Consider the following 17,819-nt stretch of genomic DNA (forward strand, 5'->3'; position numbering starts at 1 on the left):
ATATTTCTCAAAGTGTTGAGGAAACCATCAAAAATTCAGTGAAATGTTTTGTGAGGCAGCTGATCTCTCAACTTGATCACTAATTTCAGAATTTGTTTCTTGATGTTCTACGTTCAGTAACTTCTGTCGTCTTGTTTTGATGACAGAGTGTGTTTGTACCATCATCCAGCTGATTAGGCATTGCTGTGTATTTGCTGAGCATGTGAGTCCTCCCACAGTGTTTGATTAGCAGCTGGAACCACAGTGGCTCTGATAAAGCATGAGTTCCCACAATCCATCTGATATGAAGCTGTGCTTTGAATTCCACTTCCCTCCTCTTTGAAGAATAGTGAGATATCTGTGTTCAGGTTTTTGTACAGCCTCTTGTAGACTTTCTATCACTGTGTGTCTAGAGCACAGTAGTAGAGAGCTGTGTCTGCCAGGGTTAGGCCTGTTATGGTGAGTTCAGTGGATGAGTCGCTTGTTTTGGATCCATAACGATTATTAGGAATATATTGACCGCTGGAACCTTTGGCTCCTTTCAAGAGTATAAACTGAGGAGCGAGGCCAGACTGATGTTTGTACCAGTAAAGATCAGGATAGTCACTATTTGTTTGATATGAGCAGGTGAGAGTGACAGATTGCCCCTCTGTCCCACTGACTTCATCTTGTACAGGAGAGATGTCGTCTGCAGCTGTTAGCCCTGGAAAAAGTGGAGAAAATCAAGCCATTAGACTAACATTGTCCATGAGGCTGAGAGGAGAAGACAGTGGAAAATGTCCAGTGTCCAGTGTTCCTCTATGGCCAGCAGCAGCTCAAGTGTTGAGAGAGTTGACTGGAGCTGAGATCACAACATGACTAGTTTGTGCATGACTGCTTGACACAGACATGTAGATGAGTGTGGCTTTTCACTGCCTGCTGTCTGATGTCAGCCTGTAGCATACAGGGAGTTATCTCCAAGCTAACAAATGACAGCAGATATGCCATGTTCTGCTCCTGTGGAATCTGCACATCAACAACAAATAGAGCTTGATGAGCTGGAGAAAGCTTTCTATATTGCTAGAAACAGGTGGATCAAAGTGTGATGCTGTCTATCATACCAAAGAGAAGTGCAGCAAGAATAATCCACAGCCAGTGTTCCATCTCTACAACAAGGTCTAAAGCAACAGGAGAAACTAGCTGATGTTCAGCATTCAGTGTGAGAGTTGTTCTCTTCATGGCAGCAGTTTTTAATGACAGAATGGTCCAACAGGGCAACAACAGAGCAACGCCTGCTGGGTCATGTCGCCCTCTAGTGGAGGAGAAGAGTTCAACTCATGTTTTGAGAGGGGAAACATGCTGGTATCTGCTGGGTTTGTGTAGACAAGAGGTTGACTTTGGAGAAACTGTCATTTTCTACAGTTTGTACCACTGACCATGTTTGTGTGATGAGGAATCGTCGATTGAGCAGACACTCCATGTGGAGCAGCAACGCCTCTGCAAGTCATTTTCTGTGGTGGATTTGATCAGTAAATAAGTAAGATTACCTTTTAAAACTGAGGGTTTCACTCAGACAAGAATCCTGAATGAATGCATTTTGAAATAAGTTGATAACACAAGAAAATGTCTCCTAGGGCTCTGTGTTTGCAGTGTAGTGCAGCTTCTGCTGTTGGCTGTCAGGTTTTTGTACAGAGACTGTGTGTTTCCTGTCACTGTGGGCTTCACAGCACAGTAGTACAGAGCAGAGTGTGTCACTGCAGCAGAGGAGATCTCCAGATCCACACCACGCTTGTCTTCAGACAGTTTAGTAGAAATCCTTGGGTCTGATTTGAGGATCTGTGCTGACTTTTCAGTTCCTATGATCATCAGGACGAATTCTGGTGGTTTTCCAGGATATTGTCGATACCAGAAGAAGTAATCATTTGAAGCAGTTTTGGAGTAGTTGTATGACAGAGTAACTTTGCTGCCTTCCAAACTGAACTCTTCAGTCTTGATTGCAGTGAGATCTTGACAGTGAACATCTGCCAACAAAGATGTGACTCACATTAATTAATTTAATCAATAATCCAGAATACATTTGACACACTTGGTTTAACGAAGTCAACACAACCAGACTGTAAGGTTCATTCATGGGAATTTTTTTCATACTACATTTACTTGCACATGAAATTATTTAAAACACGCCGTACCTTCAATGATCCACATGAACAACAGAAAGTAAAATGACAACATGTTGAATGACAGAAGAACAAAGTGTAAAATGAAGAGCTGCTAGTTCCCTGGTCTTTCTGTAGCTTCCTGTCACTATTCAGCCCCTTGTGTTTCCTGATGGTTCCTCCCCTTCAAATGCCATTGCTGCTGTCATGGGCGTTTTTAAACTTCTCCAGAGGTTTTTGTACAGAGACTGTGTGTTTCCTGTCACTGTGGGCCTCACAGCACAGTAGTACAGAGCAGAGTCTGACGGCTGCAGCTCCTGGATCCTCAGAGGAACTGATGTGTTGATGATTTGAGCATCAAATTTCTCTTTCGGGAACTCTGCAGCATTATTTCCTGTTACATATCTGTTGCGCTGCAGCATAAACTTAGGGAAAGCATTCACCTCTTGTTTGTACCAGAACAAATAGGGGTTGCTGTCAGTAGTATCAAATGTACAAGCAAGTGTAAGTGTCTCTCCTTCAGTAGCAATAACATCTCCTCCATGCTGGATCACTCTGTCTTGTCCTTTACACTCTGGGGAAGAACAGAGCATGCAGAGCAAGAAATGAATGAATGAGGATGAATAATGAAAGAAGAAGAAATGCTCAGGTTTCAAGTTACCTTTCCAGAGAGTCAGAATCAGGATGTTTGTCAGCCAGTGTTTCATGTCTGCAGTGAGAGGGGAGGAGAGAGAGGAAGAGCATTGATGCTCTGATGGATCTGGGCCTTCACGTCATTGGTCCTTCACCTTCATCATTTGTTGAGGAAGTCTTGTTTAAATTGTAATCAGTGGCTGTTGAAAGTGGATGGGTGGATATTTCACCTTGGTTCTTCTCCAGAGAAGTTCATGAGGGCTTTAAACCTCTGACCTTTCAGTTATGGGAGAATCTCTTTCACTGCTACCTCCACCAGATTACTCTGCCATTTTCATTCAATCAGAATATTCATTCCTATCATTATATGTTCACTAACATTACTTTTAACAGTACACTAAATCTTCATAAACAATGACACTTTACTAATTTTTGTTTCCTCATGTTTCACATGGTCTGTCAGATTTGCGGAACTGGCAGTGAGTTCTTGATATGATGATGTCACTCTGAGGACCGATGGACTCACTCATGTTTATTTTTTTATTCTTTGCTTCTATAATTAATTGAAAAAAATGTGGAGATAAAGGACATCCCTGTCAAGTGCCTACATCTTGAAAAATAATGATAATTAAAAACATGTTGAAATTTAATTTAATATATGTTTTCGCAGAGCACCAAGGTAATTACTACACATCAGAGTGATGCTGTTTTAGTTTGTCAGTGCAACATGTCAGAGCGCTGATGTGATAACGCCACTTGGTGGCGCTGTTGTTCAATAGCAGGAGGAACTGAAGTGTGTAAATACTCTGTGAGGACACGTCAGGTTTTTGTACAGAGACTGTGTGTTTCCTGTCACTGTGGGCTGCACAGCACAGTAGTACAGAGCAGAGTGTGTCACTGCAGCAGAGGAGATCTCCAGATCCATTTGGGTTTTCTCTTCATTCACTTTAATATAAAGTCCAGAGTTTGGATCAGCTTTTCTTGCTCCTGAACCTGTGCCCAAGTGGAAGAAGAGGAACTCTGGTGGTTTTCCTGGATCTTGATGATACCAGAAGAATTCGTCACCACCAGTTGCAGTTTTGGAGTATTTATATGACACAGTAACGGCGCTGCCTTCCAAACTGAACTCTTCATCCTTGACAGGAGTGAGATCTCCACAATCAGCATCTGCAAAAACAGATTTGACTCACAGTCATGGATCGAATCAATGAACCAGATTACATTTGACATACTGGGTTAATCAGCTGCAACCAAACCAGACTCATGAATAATTAGTTTCATCTGACATTTTGTTTGTATACCAAGTGATTTGAAGTGTGTCTTACCTTTAATAATACACACCAGTAACAGAAAGTAAAATGACAACATGTTGAATGACAGAAGAACAAAGTGTAAAATGAAGAGCTGCTAGTTCCCTGGTGTTTCTGTAGCTTCCTGTCACTATTCAGCCCCTTGTGTTTCCTGATGGTTCCTCCCCTTCAAATGCCATTGCTGCTGTCATGGGCGTTTTTAAACTTCTCCAGAGGTTTTTGTACAGAGACTGTGTGTTTCCTGTCACTGTGGGCCGCACAGCACAGTAGTACAGAGCAGAGTCTGTCACTTCAGCTGAGGAGATCTCCAGATCCACACGACTCTGCTCTTTGACGTGTTGGATGCTCAGTCCTGGTATGGGATTATTTATGACTCCTGAGTTTTCCAGTATGAGGAACTGGGGAGCTGATCCAGGATACTGGCGGTACCATAACAGACTGTAAACTCGAGAGCTGCTGTATCTGCAGGAGAGCTTCACTTTACTGCCCTCAGCGGCTTGTTCAGCATCTTTCTCTGGTGTGATGGTGTCTCCAACACTTTGACCTGGAATGAAACGTTTGAGGGAATTCAATCATCTTGAATCTAAAAGTCTTTTCAGAGTTACATCAACTCATTCTGTATGCCAGCAACTTTGTTTTGAAAGTTTGTATTTTGTAAAACGTTGTGATAATGTTAGTTCATAAGATGTTCATGTGGTCTGGTGGAAATTTGGTTTAAAGTTGGTGCAAGATGTTTTCCAACAAGTTAACAAACCAAATATGTGAATGTGGTGGAATATGTTCTTACCCCATAACATGCAGAATGAGATCAGTGAGCAGAGAGTCAACATTGCTGACTCAGTGATGTTGAGCAGGAATAATTTTACTGGATGGGACTGACACAAAAGTCTCTTCATCATGTGTTCATGACTGTGCTCCTCCTCTTGACAGGTTTTCCATCACAGTGCATCTGTAGGTTTTACAGATGAAACCAGTAGGAGGCGCCACAGTCAAAGCAAAATGTAAACTGCAGAATTACCTACTTTGTGCCAGGGCTATAATGAAGATGATGAGAAAATCTGTTGACCAACAAATACTGCAGTAAAGAGGACAGGTAAAACTCTGCTGGTCCACTGTGGCTCCATGGTTGATATGAAGTCTCAGTGAGTTAGAAACTGCTCTCATTGGTCCTTGTCCTTACTGAGCATGCTCAGTAAGCACAGAGATCACAGTGAACAGACTGCACTTCTAAATCTCCAAGAGGAAACCTGTTGTGTGATGCTGCCTCTCCCTGGCTCTGCAGAATAAACCCTGGCTCATTTCTAACTGTGGCATCAGTAAAGTGATGAATACAGTATATCATTTTGTTTGACATGTGACAGAATTTCAGTTGTGACTTGAAGTTGGTGTAAGGCAAAAAAGAAGCATCAAATGGTGGTCCATAACACGGAGTCAAGTGTTTGACTTATTTTGAGTTTCGTTTAGTCTGAGTTTAACAACCAGGAATGGAATTGCAATGATTTCTTTAGCCTGAAATAATAAAATGAGCAACAGCAACAACAAAAAACGTACAAGTATGATAATGTGATGAGTTAAAAAATAAATAAATTGAAACAGAAAAAAGACCACATTTGTTAAAACTTAAGTGGTTTCTTTGAGTATTGTGTTTTCACTAACATCATTCTGTTAATCAATGATCAAATTTGAAAGACATATTTAGCATGAAAGACTAAAACTACAATCACAGCCTTTGTTGACTGTTGTTTGGTTTTTGTAAATAAATTTTCACCACACAGCACACACAATAAAATGATGGAGCAGATGATCATCATGAAGTCAGTATGCTCCAGAATGAATGATGAACAGGAAGGATTGATAGAAATGTAGATTCCATCATCTGTTCTGATGTGTGACTTTGCTGCTCTTGACACATTTTGGATCTTCGTTCTGGATCCGTGAGGAAATGTTGTCAGAGTCCAGAAGAATCCAGGAGGAGGAGCAAACCTGATGGTTTGTTTTTCTGATGGTTTTCTTTTGATCATGTTTGTACCATCATCCAGCTGATTAGTCATTGCTTTGTATTTGCTGAGCATGTGAGTCCTCCCACAGTGTTTGATTAGCAGCTGGAACCACAGTGGCTCTGATAAAGCATGAGTTCCCACAATCCATCTGATATGAAGCTGTGGTTTGAATTCCACTTCCCTCCTCTTTGAAGAATAGTGAGATATCTGTGTTCAGGTTTTTGTACAGCCTCTTGTAGACTTTCTATCACTGTGTGTCTAGAGCACAGTAGTAGAGAGCTGTGTCTGCCAGGGTTAGGCCTGTTATGGTGAGTTCAGTGGATGTGTCGCTTGTTCTGGATCCATAACGATTATTAGGAATATGCTGAAGATGGCTCCATGACTTGGCTCCTTTCAAGAGAATAAACTGAGGAGCCTGGTCAGACTGATGTCTGTACCAGTGAAGCAAAATTTTATCATCATTAGTTTGATAGGAGCAGGTGAGTGTGACAGATTGCCCCTCTGTCCCACTGACTTCATCTTGTACAGGAGAGATGTCGTCTGCAGCTGTTAGCCCTGGAAAAAGTGGAGAAAATCAAGCCATTAGACTCACATTGTCCATGAGGCTGAGAGGAGAAGACAGTGGAAAATGTCCAGTGTCCAGTGTTCCTCTATGGCCAGCAGCAGCTCAAGTGTTGAGAGAGTTGACTGGAGCTGAGATCACAACATGACTAGTTTGTGCATGACTGCTTGACACAGACATGTAGATGAGTGTGGCTTTTCACTGCCTGCTGTCTGATGTCAGCCTGTAGCATACAGGGAGTTATCTCCAAGCTAACAAATGACAGCAGATATGCCATGTTCTGCTCCTGTGGAATCTGCACATCAACAACAAATAGAGCTTGATGAGCTGGAGAAAGCTTTCTATATTGCTAGAAACAGGTGGATCAAAGTGTGATGCTGTCTATCATACCAAAGAGAAGTGCAGCAAGAATAATCCACAGCCAGTGTTCCATCTCTACAACAAGGTCTAAAGCAACAGGAGAAACTAGCTGATGTTCAGCATTCAGTGTGAGAGTTGTTCTCTTCATGGCAGCAGTTTTTAATGACAGAATGGTCCAACAGGGCAACAACAGAGCAACGCCTGCTGGGTCATGTCGCCCTCTAGTGGAGGAGAAGAGTTCAACTCATGTTTTGAGAGGGGAAACATGCTGGTATCTGCTGGGTTTGTGTAGACAAGAGGTTGACCTTGGTGAAATTGTTATTTTCTACAGTTTGTACCACTGACCATGTTTGTGTGATGAGGAATCGTTGATTGAGCAGACACTCCATGTGCACAGAACAACTTGTTGGGTTCATTTGTGGAGCAGCAACGCCTCTGTAAGTCATTTTCTGTGGTGGATTTGATCAGTAAATAAGTAAGATTACCTTTTAAAACTGAGGGCTTCACTCAGACAAGAATCCTGAATGAATGCATTTTGAAATAACTTGATAACACAAGAAAATGTCTCCTAGGGCTCTGTGTTTGCAGTGTAGTGCAGCTTCTGCTGTTGGCTGTCAGGTTTTTGTACAGAGACTGTGTGTTTCCTGTCACTGTGGGCCTCACAGCACAGTAGTACAGAGCAGAGTGTGTCACTGCAGCAGAGGAGATCTCCAGATCCACACCACGCTTGTCTTGAGACATTTTAGTAGAAATCCTTGGGTCTGATTTGAGAATCTCTGTTGACTGTTTAAATCCATAAATGGACAGGAGGAACTGTGGTGGTTTTCCTGGATATTGTCGATACCAGAAAAAGTAATCACCACCAGTTGATTTGTATGACAGAGTAACTTTGCTGCCTTCCAAACTGAACTCTTCAGTATTGATTGGAGTGCGATCTTGACAGTGAACATCTGCCAACATAGATGTGACTCATATTAATGGATATAAACAATAATCCAAAATATATTTGACACACTGGGTTCAACGATTTCAACACAACCAGACATTAAGTTTCATTCATGGAATTTTTTTTCAACCTACATGGTAGTTTATTTAAAACATGGCTTACCTTCAATGATCCACATGAACAACAGAAAGTAAAATGACAACATGTTGAATGACAGAAGAACAAAGTGTAAAATGAAGAGCTGCTAGTTCCCTGGTGTTTCTGTAGCTTCCTGTCACTATTCAGCCCCTTGTGTTTCCTGATGGTTCCTCCCCTTCAAATGCCATTGCTGCTGTCATGGGCGTTTCTAAACTTCTCCAGAGGTTTTTGTACAGAGACTGTGTGTTTCCTGTCACTGTGGGCCTCACAGCACAGTAGTACAGAGCAGAGTCTGACAGTTGCAGCTTCTGGATCCTCAGAGGAACTGATGTGTTGATGATTTGAGCATCAAATTTCTCTTTCGGGAACTCTGCAGCATTTTTTCCTTCTCCAAAGGTGTAGCGCTGCAGCATAAACTTGGGGAAATCATTCACCTCTTGTTTGTACCAGAACAAAGTGGGGCTGTTGCTGGTGGTTTCAAATGTACAATCAAGTGTAAGTGTCTCTCCTTCAGTAGCAATAACATCTCCTCCATGCTGGATCACTCTGTCTTCTCCTTTACACTCTGGGGAAGAACAGAGCATGCAGAGCAAGAAATCAATGAATGAGGATGAATAATGAAAGAAGAAGAAATGCTCAGGTTTCAAGTTACCTTTCCAGAGAGTCAGAATCAGGATGTTTGTCAGCCAGTGTTTCATGTCTGCAGTGAGAGGGGAGGAGAGAGAGGAAGAGCATTGATGCTCTGATGGATCTGGGCCTTCACATCATTGGTCCTTCACCTTCATCATTTGTTGAGGAAGTCTTGTTTAAATTGTAATCAGTGGCTGTTGAAAGTGGATGGGTGGATATTTCACCTTGGTTCTTCTCCAGAGAAGTTCACGAGGGCTTTAAACCTCTGACCTTTCAGTTATGGGAGAATCTCTTTCACTGCTACCTCCACCAGATTACTCTGCCATTTTAATTCAATCAGAATATTCATCCCTATAATTATATGTTCACTGACATTACTGTTAACATTTCATTGAAACTTCATAAACAGGAGACTTTACTGTTTTTTGTTTCCTCATGTTTCACATGGTCTGTCAGATTTGGGGATCTGGCAGTGAGTTCTTGATATGATGATGTGAGGACAGATGGACTCACTCATGTTTATTCATTTATTTTTTTAACTTTGCCTCTATAATTGCCCCCAAGGGTGAAGATTATTGAAATAGATTGGACTGAATGATAAACTGTGCTGATGCTGTCAGCGGTCTTGGTAAAATTTAATCTTTAATCAAGCAAACTTCAGAAATAAACCAAATTCCATCAAATATTGAAGGTTGTTTTAGAGTTCATGGTTTCTCCTACCTTATGTTTACATTTACACATTATTTTGAAAATTCAGTTGTTACTGTTCCTTTATTCGTTATTAAAGAAACAGGAAAAATGAGACACAAGTATTGAAATGACTGTGAGTTATCCTGGAGATGACATGAGCTCCACCACTAGATCACATCCACAACTGTAGTCTCAATAATCGTGGAGATAAAGGACATCCCTGTCAAGTGTCTACATCTTGAAAAATAATGAGAATTAAACACATGTTGAAATTGAATTCAGTGATTGTTTGTTTGTTTGTTTGTTTTATCACTGAGCACTGAGGTTATTTCTATACCTCAGAGTGATGCTGGTTTAGTTTGTCAGTGCAACATGTCAGTGTGCTGATGTGATAACGCCACTTGAGGGCGCTGTTGTTAAATAGCAGGAGGAACTGAAATGTGTAAATACTCTGTCAGGACACGTCAGGTTTTTGTACAGAGACTGTGTGTTTCCTGTCACTGTGGGCTTCACAGCACAGTAGTACAGAGCAGAGTGTGTCACTGCAGCAGAGGAGATCTCCAGATCCACAACACGCTTGTCTTCAGACAGTTTAGTAGAAATCCTCGGGTCTGATTTGAGAATCTCTGCTGACTTTTGAAATCCCGTGATCATCAGGAAGAATTCTGGTGGTTTTCCAGGAAAATGTCGATACCAGAAGAAGGAATCACTGGCAGTAGCTTCTTTGTGGTATTTGTATGACAGAGTAACGTTGCTGCCTTCCAAACTGAACTCTTCATTCTCGACTGGAGTGAGTTCCTCACAGCTGACACCTAAAGGAAGAGATAACTGTGTTACTTGATGCTCCAAAGGATTTCATCACTGAGTGAATGGAGTTCAAAATGTTCCTGTGTCGTGTACCTGTTAGTATGGTCAGAAACAAATGAGTCAGTACACAAATGTGCAGTGACTCCATGTTGAAGAGAGAAATCTGTGATTTGAGTGAGGAAATGGGTTCCTCTTCTTCTTCAGTGTTTCTCTTCTTCACTGACAGTTTGGCTCCTCCTTCAGTCTGTCCCTCCCATCATCTCAACGGCACGTCATGTTTCCCTGCTTTGGTTTTGTCTCTTACAACAATAAATCAATAAATCAATCATTAGTGAACATAGCCTGAGAGTAGGGTACAATTTATTGATCCTTTATTGGTTTTACGCAGTTTTTTCCTCGTGTCCTGTATTTTGTAATTTTACATTTCAAATGGAACAATATGAATATTCCTTTTTGTCATTCTGATGATTGATGTAATATTTCATTATATCATTGATATCACCACATTTGCATTCATTCATTCCAGGTCTGAGTACTAGATGACAAAATAATTTACTTTCGGTCAAATTCCTTAATATATCTGATTTTTCAAATATCTTTTAGTCATGATTTCATTTCCAAAACAAACATTTATCACTTCAAGGAATTTCTTGTATCAAAGCCTTGAAGGAGTTGATTAATTTCAATTAAGAAACCTTTCTCATGCAGGTGTTTTATTATTATTATTATAGTAGTAGTAGTAGTAGTAGTAGTAGTAGTATTGTCTTGGTCAAAACACTTTACAAAGGATTAAAAATACCTGTATGTGTTGAGTGAGCAGGTTGAGGAACTGCTTCAAAACCTGTTGATTTTTATCTGTATTTTGGAAAACAACCAATAAATGAATGAACCAAATAATGATTTTAATCAGTCAGTGATTTTGGACACCATCATTTACTCTTCAGCGCTTTTCCTTAATAAGTTGCTCCCAGAACGTGAGGATGATGTGAATCTGTGACTGTTGTAGCTTCAGTGTCTGTCAGGTTTTTGTACAGAGACTGTGTGTTTCCTGTCACTGTGGGCTGCACAGCACAGTAGTACAGAGCAGAGTGTGTCACTGCAGTGGAAGGGATCTCCATACTAACACGCTTCTCATGTTTGTCAATGTGAGCTGAGAAACCAGGAACAGCTTCATGGACAGATCCTCCTTCTGTGATGTAGAGCAGGAACTCTGGTCTGGATCTCGGGTATTGACGGTACCAATGGATATTGTAGATGTTCCCATCATATTTGCAGGTGAAGGTGATGTTTCCTCCCTCTACAACATGTTCTTCAGGAGCTTCTGGGTTTATGCTGTTCCCTGAAGCCATGGCTGAAAAATGAATGGGATTCATCTCAGTCACACCAGAGATTTGAAGTCAGGCAAAATGTCTGCTATATCCACTGTAAGTTAAATAAGACTTTGATGACAGGTGTATAACTCACCTATAAAGTTTGCTGAAAGCAAACAGACATAAAGCAACATGTCTTTGGTGTGAAAGCCAGAAGGATGGAAGTCATGAGCCTCTCTGCTGCACAGCCCCTCCCCTTGTAATCCAGCAACTTGGAGTTGTAGTTGTAAAATATGTTTGCTCTGTGGGCAGTAATGCTATTGGCTGAAGTAACCCTGAACGGGCGGAGCCAAAAAAAAAAAAAACATAGCGGCTTTATGGAAAACAAACCAGTGAAATGATCATCACAAAGTCACTCTGAGAAGGTCAGTTTCTGTGCAGTGTAGCTTCCAGAAACCAGATTGGAACTTCTCAAAAATATTGCTGTTATAGTCTTTATCTAGACTTTAGAAAGAAAAACATGAGTTTTCAGTCAGCAATAGATGAGTCCTTGCCAATAAGTCATAAAATAACTTTTTGGAGAAAATTACTGAGTAGATGTTTCAGCTGCATGAAGTAAATAAATTTTTTAGTGGACTGCATTTGTGTTGCATTTGAACAGAAAATGAGGTAAGACTGTCAGCTAACATTACAGGGTTTTTTTTGTTTGTTTGTTTTTTATCTTTCTGTGGGCCAAAGTTTCCAGGTTGTGTGAGCCATGTTCCAGCTTTAGGGATCAAACAGCAGTGGAGAGAAAGGACTCCCTTGGTGGATGCCTCTCAGCTGTTCAGGTTGGGCTTGTTCTATATGATATGCAGCCTGCTGTGTGATCCTCTCTAATTAATGCGGCCACACTTCACCTACACAGTAAACATCCTACACATCACACACTGCACAGCTGAGGTGTTGTGTGCACTCTTCCTTGTTTTGTCTTTGATCTTTATGTGATTTTTCTTGTGCTTTTTACTTCACTGCAACAAATGACGACTGTATTTGGCTCCCTCTAGTGGATGTTGAGGAGTTTGCACAGTAAAGGTTTTTGTCCTGAGTTTTGGTGTTTCCTGTCACTGTGGGCTGCAGAGCACAGTAGTACACAGCAGAGTCAGACGGCTGCAGCTCCACGATGGTCAGAGGAACTGATCTTAAGGTGGAATTCAGCCTGGATTTAAATCTGTCCTTCACACCATCCTCTGTTTTCTCCAAGGAAAACGTGGAGCGACTCAGGATGAATCTGGGCCTGTCGTTGACATCCTGTTTGTACCAGTACAGATATGGAGTTGTTGAACTGGTGTTATATTCACAGCCAAGAGTCACTGCCTCTCCTTCAGTAGCAGTCACATCTGCTTTTGGTTGCAGCACATTGTCTTTTTGTGCCCTGCACTCTGTAGGAAACAACAAACAGCGTCAGTGTGATGTTGAAGAATCCAGAGGGCAAATGTTGGATTAATATGAAGAAAACAGTTTAGTCATACCAAAGCACATGGCAGTCAGCAGCACTGACATGAGCAGAGCTGTCATAGCTGCACTGTTGAGTTATTATGAGCTGCAGCAGCTACAGAGAAGCTCTGCTTCTCACTGGTTTCTCTTCAGCTTCAACACGACGTTGGCAGATTTGAAGGAGGAGCCTGTTCAGCTTGACAGGGCTCGTTCCCAATCCTGTGTCACTGTTGGCAGTTGGACACAAAACACATTTTCATACCTCTTCACTTCCAAATGGTGGCAGATTGTGACTGAAACAGTGAATTGCAGCCTTTGAACATGTGAATCAGACATGGTTTTTGCTTTTGCATTTCTTCTGGTTGTTAGTTTGTTTAGCTTTCTTAACTTCATTCTTGTTGATGTTAAATTGCAGACTTTTTCACTTGTAGTGATTTTTTTTTAACTTTACAAATCATTGGTGCCAACCTGGCCTCCACTCAGGACTCGAAGTCTTGAACATTTCCAGAACCAGGAAACGGGCAGGAAACATCACTGCAGACCCGTCACACCCTGGAAAAAACCTGTTCCAACTTCTCTCCTCTGGGAGGCGCTACAGCACACTGTACATCAAGACCTCCAGATACAGGAACAGTTTCTACCCACAGGCCATCACTCTGATAAATACTTGATCAGACTCACAGTATCAGGAACAATCCCTGTGCAATATAATATTTATTCTAATTATATTGGTAGTCTCAACAGTTTCTCAATGTATCATCATTGTCAATACGTACCTTAGCACTCTGTATATACTGTATATATTCTTTTTACTCCATATCACCTCCATGCATATAGCCATGTATACATCCATATATCCACTATTTACTCCAGCATCTTTGCACTCTGCTCCATTACATTATTGTCTACTACTTCACATTTTTCATTAGTTGGCAGTTTTTTGGTTGGTTTGTTTCCTTTTTATTCTTCCATAGATATATATTTAAATTTAGATCAGTACATCACGGTCAAATGTTTGTTTCATGTTCTTGTATGTCTAATTCTGTGTAAGTACATAATTCTGATTCTGATTAATTTAATGGGATTCTTTGGACCAGAGGATAAAAAGTAGATTTTTCATCATTCATGTGATGAACTCGTTTCTTCTTAACATGAACTTGGACTTTTGACTTGAGTTCTGTGAGAATTTCATGTCGTCCAGCAGAAGAATCCGGTCACTCTTTTGTTCAATGAATCATTCTATAAAAGATAGTCGTTTCTTGAGCAACACGATCAGATAAAGGTTTTTTTTTTTAGTTTAGATGCAACAAGGAGACAAACGTTTGGATGCTGACTGCATCTTCTTCAGAGTCCTTCCATATTCCATTGAAGTGTCAAGATTAACCTTAATCCCGAAGCAGACAGGCAGGATTGGTCTTGACTCTTGTCCAACATTTATTTCCACTTTTGATTCCTTATTTTTCTGCACTAACAGAACCAGGAAAGAAACATAGGGTCATTGTGTCTTTTGAATTTTTGAGAGACTTTCCTGAACATCCAGGTCTTGTATTTCCATTGAAAACATCAATCCCCAGAGCTTCTCTCAGACAGGAACAGCAGACATGTGCAATCACTCAAATACCATAGAGACAGAGTAAACTAGATCTGTCACATAATAAAAGTCTATTAATATTCAATACTTTATGTAAAACACAATGGATATTAACAGCATACAAACCATAATAATCACTTATGGTAATAATTATGCTCAGTGAACTTTGGCTCCTTCATCCATATTGAACTCTGTGTCACCTCCTCTGGCTGTACTCTGCTTATGCTGCTTATGTCAGTGGAAGGTTTGGAAATGACAGTGATGCTACAATCAGTTTCTTCATAGTTGTTTATCTGATTCATGAAACATAGAGGTGAGTGAAAATATTTGAGGTGACGTGAATATATTTCCATCCAAGAAACATTCAGTGCAGTTTATTATTGAGATAGTCACAAGGCATCCAGCAGATAAAAACATTTCTCAGATTCAACAGAAACATTTCTGATCTCTCAACTTGATCACTGATTTCAAAATTTGTTTCTGATGTTCTACGTTCTCTAACTTCTGTCGTCTTGTTTTGATGACAGAGTGTGTTCATACCATCATCCAGCTGATTAGTCATTGCTGTGTATTTGCTGAGCATGTGAGTCCTCCCACAGTGTTTGATTAGCAGCAGGAACCACAGTGGCTCTGATAAAGCATGAGTTCCCACAATCCATCTGATATGAAGCTGTGGTTTGAATTCCACTTCCCTCCTCTTTGAAGAATAGTGAGATATCTGTGTTCAGGTTTTTGTACAGCCTCTTGTAGACTTTCTATCACTGTGTGTCTAGAGCACAGTAGTAGAGAGCTGTGTCTGCCAGGGTTAGGCCTGTTATGGTGAGTTCAGTGGATGTGTCGCTTGTTCTGGATCCATAACGATTATTAGGAATATATTTAGCACTGCTCCTTGACTTGGCTCCTTTCAAGAGAATAAACTGAGGAGCCTGGTCAGACTGATGTTTGTACCAGTGAAGGTAAATATACTCTTCACTGGTTTGATAGGAGCAGGTGAGGGTGACAGATTGCCGCTCTGTCCCACTGACTTCATCTCGTACAGGAGAGATGTTGTCTGCAGCTGTTAGCCCTGGAAAAAGTGGAGAAAATCAAGCCATTAGACTGACATTGTCCATGAGGCTGAGAGGAGAAGACAGTGGAAAATGTCCAGTGTCCAGTGTTCCTCTATGGCCAGCAGCAGCTCAAGTGTTGAGAGAGTTGACTGGAGCTGAGATCACAACATGACTAGTTTGTGCATGACTGCTTGACACAGACATGTAGATGAGTGTGGCTTTTCACTGCCTGCTGTCTGATGTCAGCCTGTAGCATACAGGGAGTTATCTCCAAGCTAACAAATGACAGCAGATATGCCATGTTCTGCTCCTGTGGAATCTGCACATCAACAACAAATAGAGCTTGATGAGCTGGAGAAAGCTTTCTATATTGCTAGAAACAGGTGGATCAAAGTGTGATGCTGTCTATCATACCAAAGAGAAGTGCAGCAAGAATAATCCACAGCCAGTGTTCCATCTCTACAACAAGGTCTAAAGCAACAGGAGAAACTAGCTGATGTTCAGCATTCAGTGTGAGAGTTGTTCTCTTCATGGCAGCAGTTTTTAATGACAGAATGGTCCAACAGGGCAACAACAGAGCAACGCCTGCTGGGTCATGTCGCCCTCTAGTGGAGGAGGAAAGTGGAACAGGATGTGGGAAACAGGCTTCCAGCAGCTTGTCAGGTTTTTGTACAGAGACTGTGTGTTTCCTGTCACTGTGGGCTTCACAGCACAGTAGTACAGAGCAGAGTGTGTCACTGCAGCAGAGGAGATCTCCAGATCCACACCACGCTTTTTCTCAGACAGTTTAATAGAAATCCTCGGGTCTGATTTGAGAATCTCTGCTGACTTTTCAATCCCTATGATCATCAAGAGGAATTCTGGTGGTTTTCCTGGATATTGTCGATACCAGAAGAAGGAATCACTGGCAGTAGCTTCTTTGTGGTATTTGTATGACAGAGTAACTTTGCTGCCTTCCAAACTGAACTCTTCATTCTCGACTGGAGCGAGTTCCTCACAGCTGACACCTAAAGGAAGAGATAACTGTGTTACTTGATGCTCTAAAGGATTTCATCACTGACTGAATGGAGTTCAAAATGTTCCTGTGTCATGTACCTGTTAGTATGGTCAGAAACAAATGAGTCAGTACACAAATGTGCAGTGACTCCATGTTGAAGAGAGAAATCTGTGATTTGAGTGAGGAAATGGGTTCCTCTTCTTCTTCAGCGTTTCTCTTCTTCACTGACAGTTTGGCTCCTCCTTCAGTCTGTCCCTCCCATCATCTCAACGGCACGTCATGTTTCCCTGCTTTGGTTTTGCCTCTTACAACAATAAATCAATAAATCAATCATTAGTGAGCATAACCTGAGAGTAGGGTACAATTTATTGATCCTTTATTGGTTTTCCGCAGCTTTTTCCTCGTGTCCTGTATTTTGTAATTTTACATTTCAAATGGAACAATATGAATATTCCTTTTTGTCATTCTGATGATTGATGTAATATTTCATTATAGTATTGATATCACCACATTTGCATTTATTCATTCCAGGTCTGAGTACTAGATGGCAAAATAATTTACTTTCGGTCAAATTCTTTAATATATCAGATTTTTCAAACGACCTCTTTTAGTCATGATTTCATTTCCAAAACAAATATTTATCACTTCAAGGAATTCCTTGTATCAAAGCCTTGAAGGAGTTGATTAATTTCAATTAAGAAACCTTTGTCCTGCAGGTGTTTTATTATTATTATTATTATTATTAGTAGTAGTAGTAGTAGTAGTAGTAGTAGTAGTATTGTCTTGGTCAAAACACTTTACAAAGGATTAAAAATACCTGTATGTGTTGGGTGAGCAGGTTGAGGAGCTGCATCAAATCGTGTTGATTTTCTATCTGTATTTTGGAAAACAACCAATCAATGAATCAACTAAATATTGATTTTAATGTGTTGTTGAAACACTGAGTTGATCACATAATCAGTCAGTGAAGTTGCACACCATCATTTACTCTTCAGCGCTTTTCCTTAATAAGTTGCTCCCAGAACAAGAGGATGATGTGGAATCTGTGACTGTTGTAGCTTCAGTGTCTGTCAGGTTTTTGTACAGAGACTGTGTGTTTCCTGTCACTGTGGGCTGCACAGCACAGTAGTACAGAGCAGAGTGTGTCACTGCAGTGGAAGGGATCTCCATACTAACACGCTTCTCATGTTTGTCAGTGTGAGCTGG

General features: G+C 40.9%; 2 gene segments (V, D, J or C); both read right to left on the reverse strand.

The window, feature by feature from the left end:
• Window positions 1–4,890, reverse strand: part of LOC115375848 (T cell receptor alpha variable 9-2-like) — a gene marked incomplete at its 3' end in the record, with an annotated part of 36,228 nt that extends 31,338 nt beyond the window's left edge. The window contains 1 exon segment of the V gene segment in view: window positions 4,845–4,890. Within this exon segment, the coding sequence occupies window positions 4,845–4,887 (43 nt within the window).
• Window positions 4,891–12,502: 7,612 nt separating this feature from the next.
• Window positions 12,503–13,093, reverse strand: LOC115375407 (T cell receptor alpha variable 38-1-like). The segment is given in 2 exon segments: window positions 12,503–12,921; window positions 13,012–13,093. Coding segments are annotated over 2 exon segments (465 nt in total).
• Window positions 13,094–17,819: the final 4,726 nt, after the last annotated feature.

The sequence above is a fragment of the Myripristis murdjan genome, chromosome 17 (assembly GCF_902150065.1).
Source record: "Myripristis murdjan chromosome 17, fMyrMur1.1, whole genome shotgun sequence".
NCBI classification, from domain to species: Eukaryota; Metazoa; Chordata; class Actinopteri; order Holocentriformes; family Holocentridae; genus Myripristis; species Myripristis murdjan.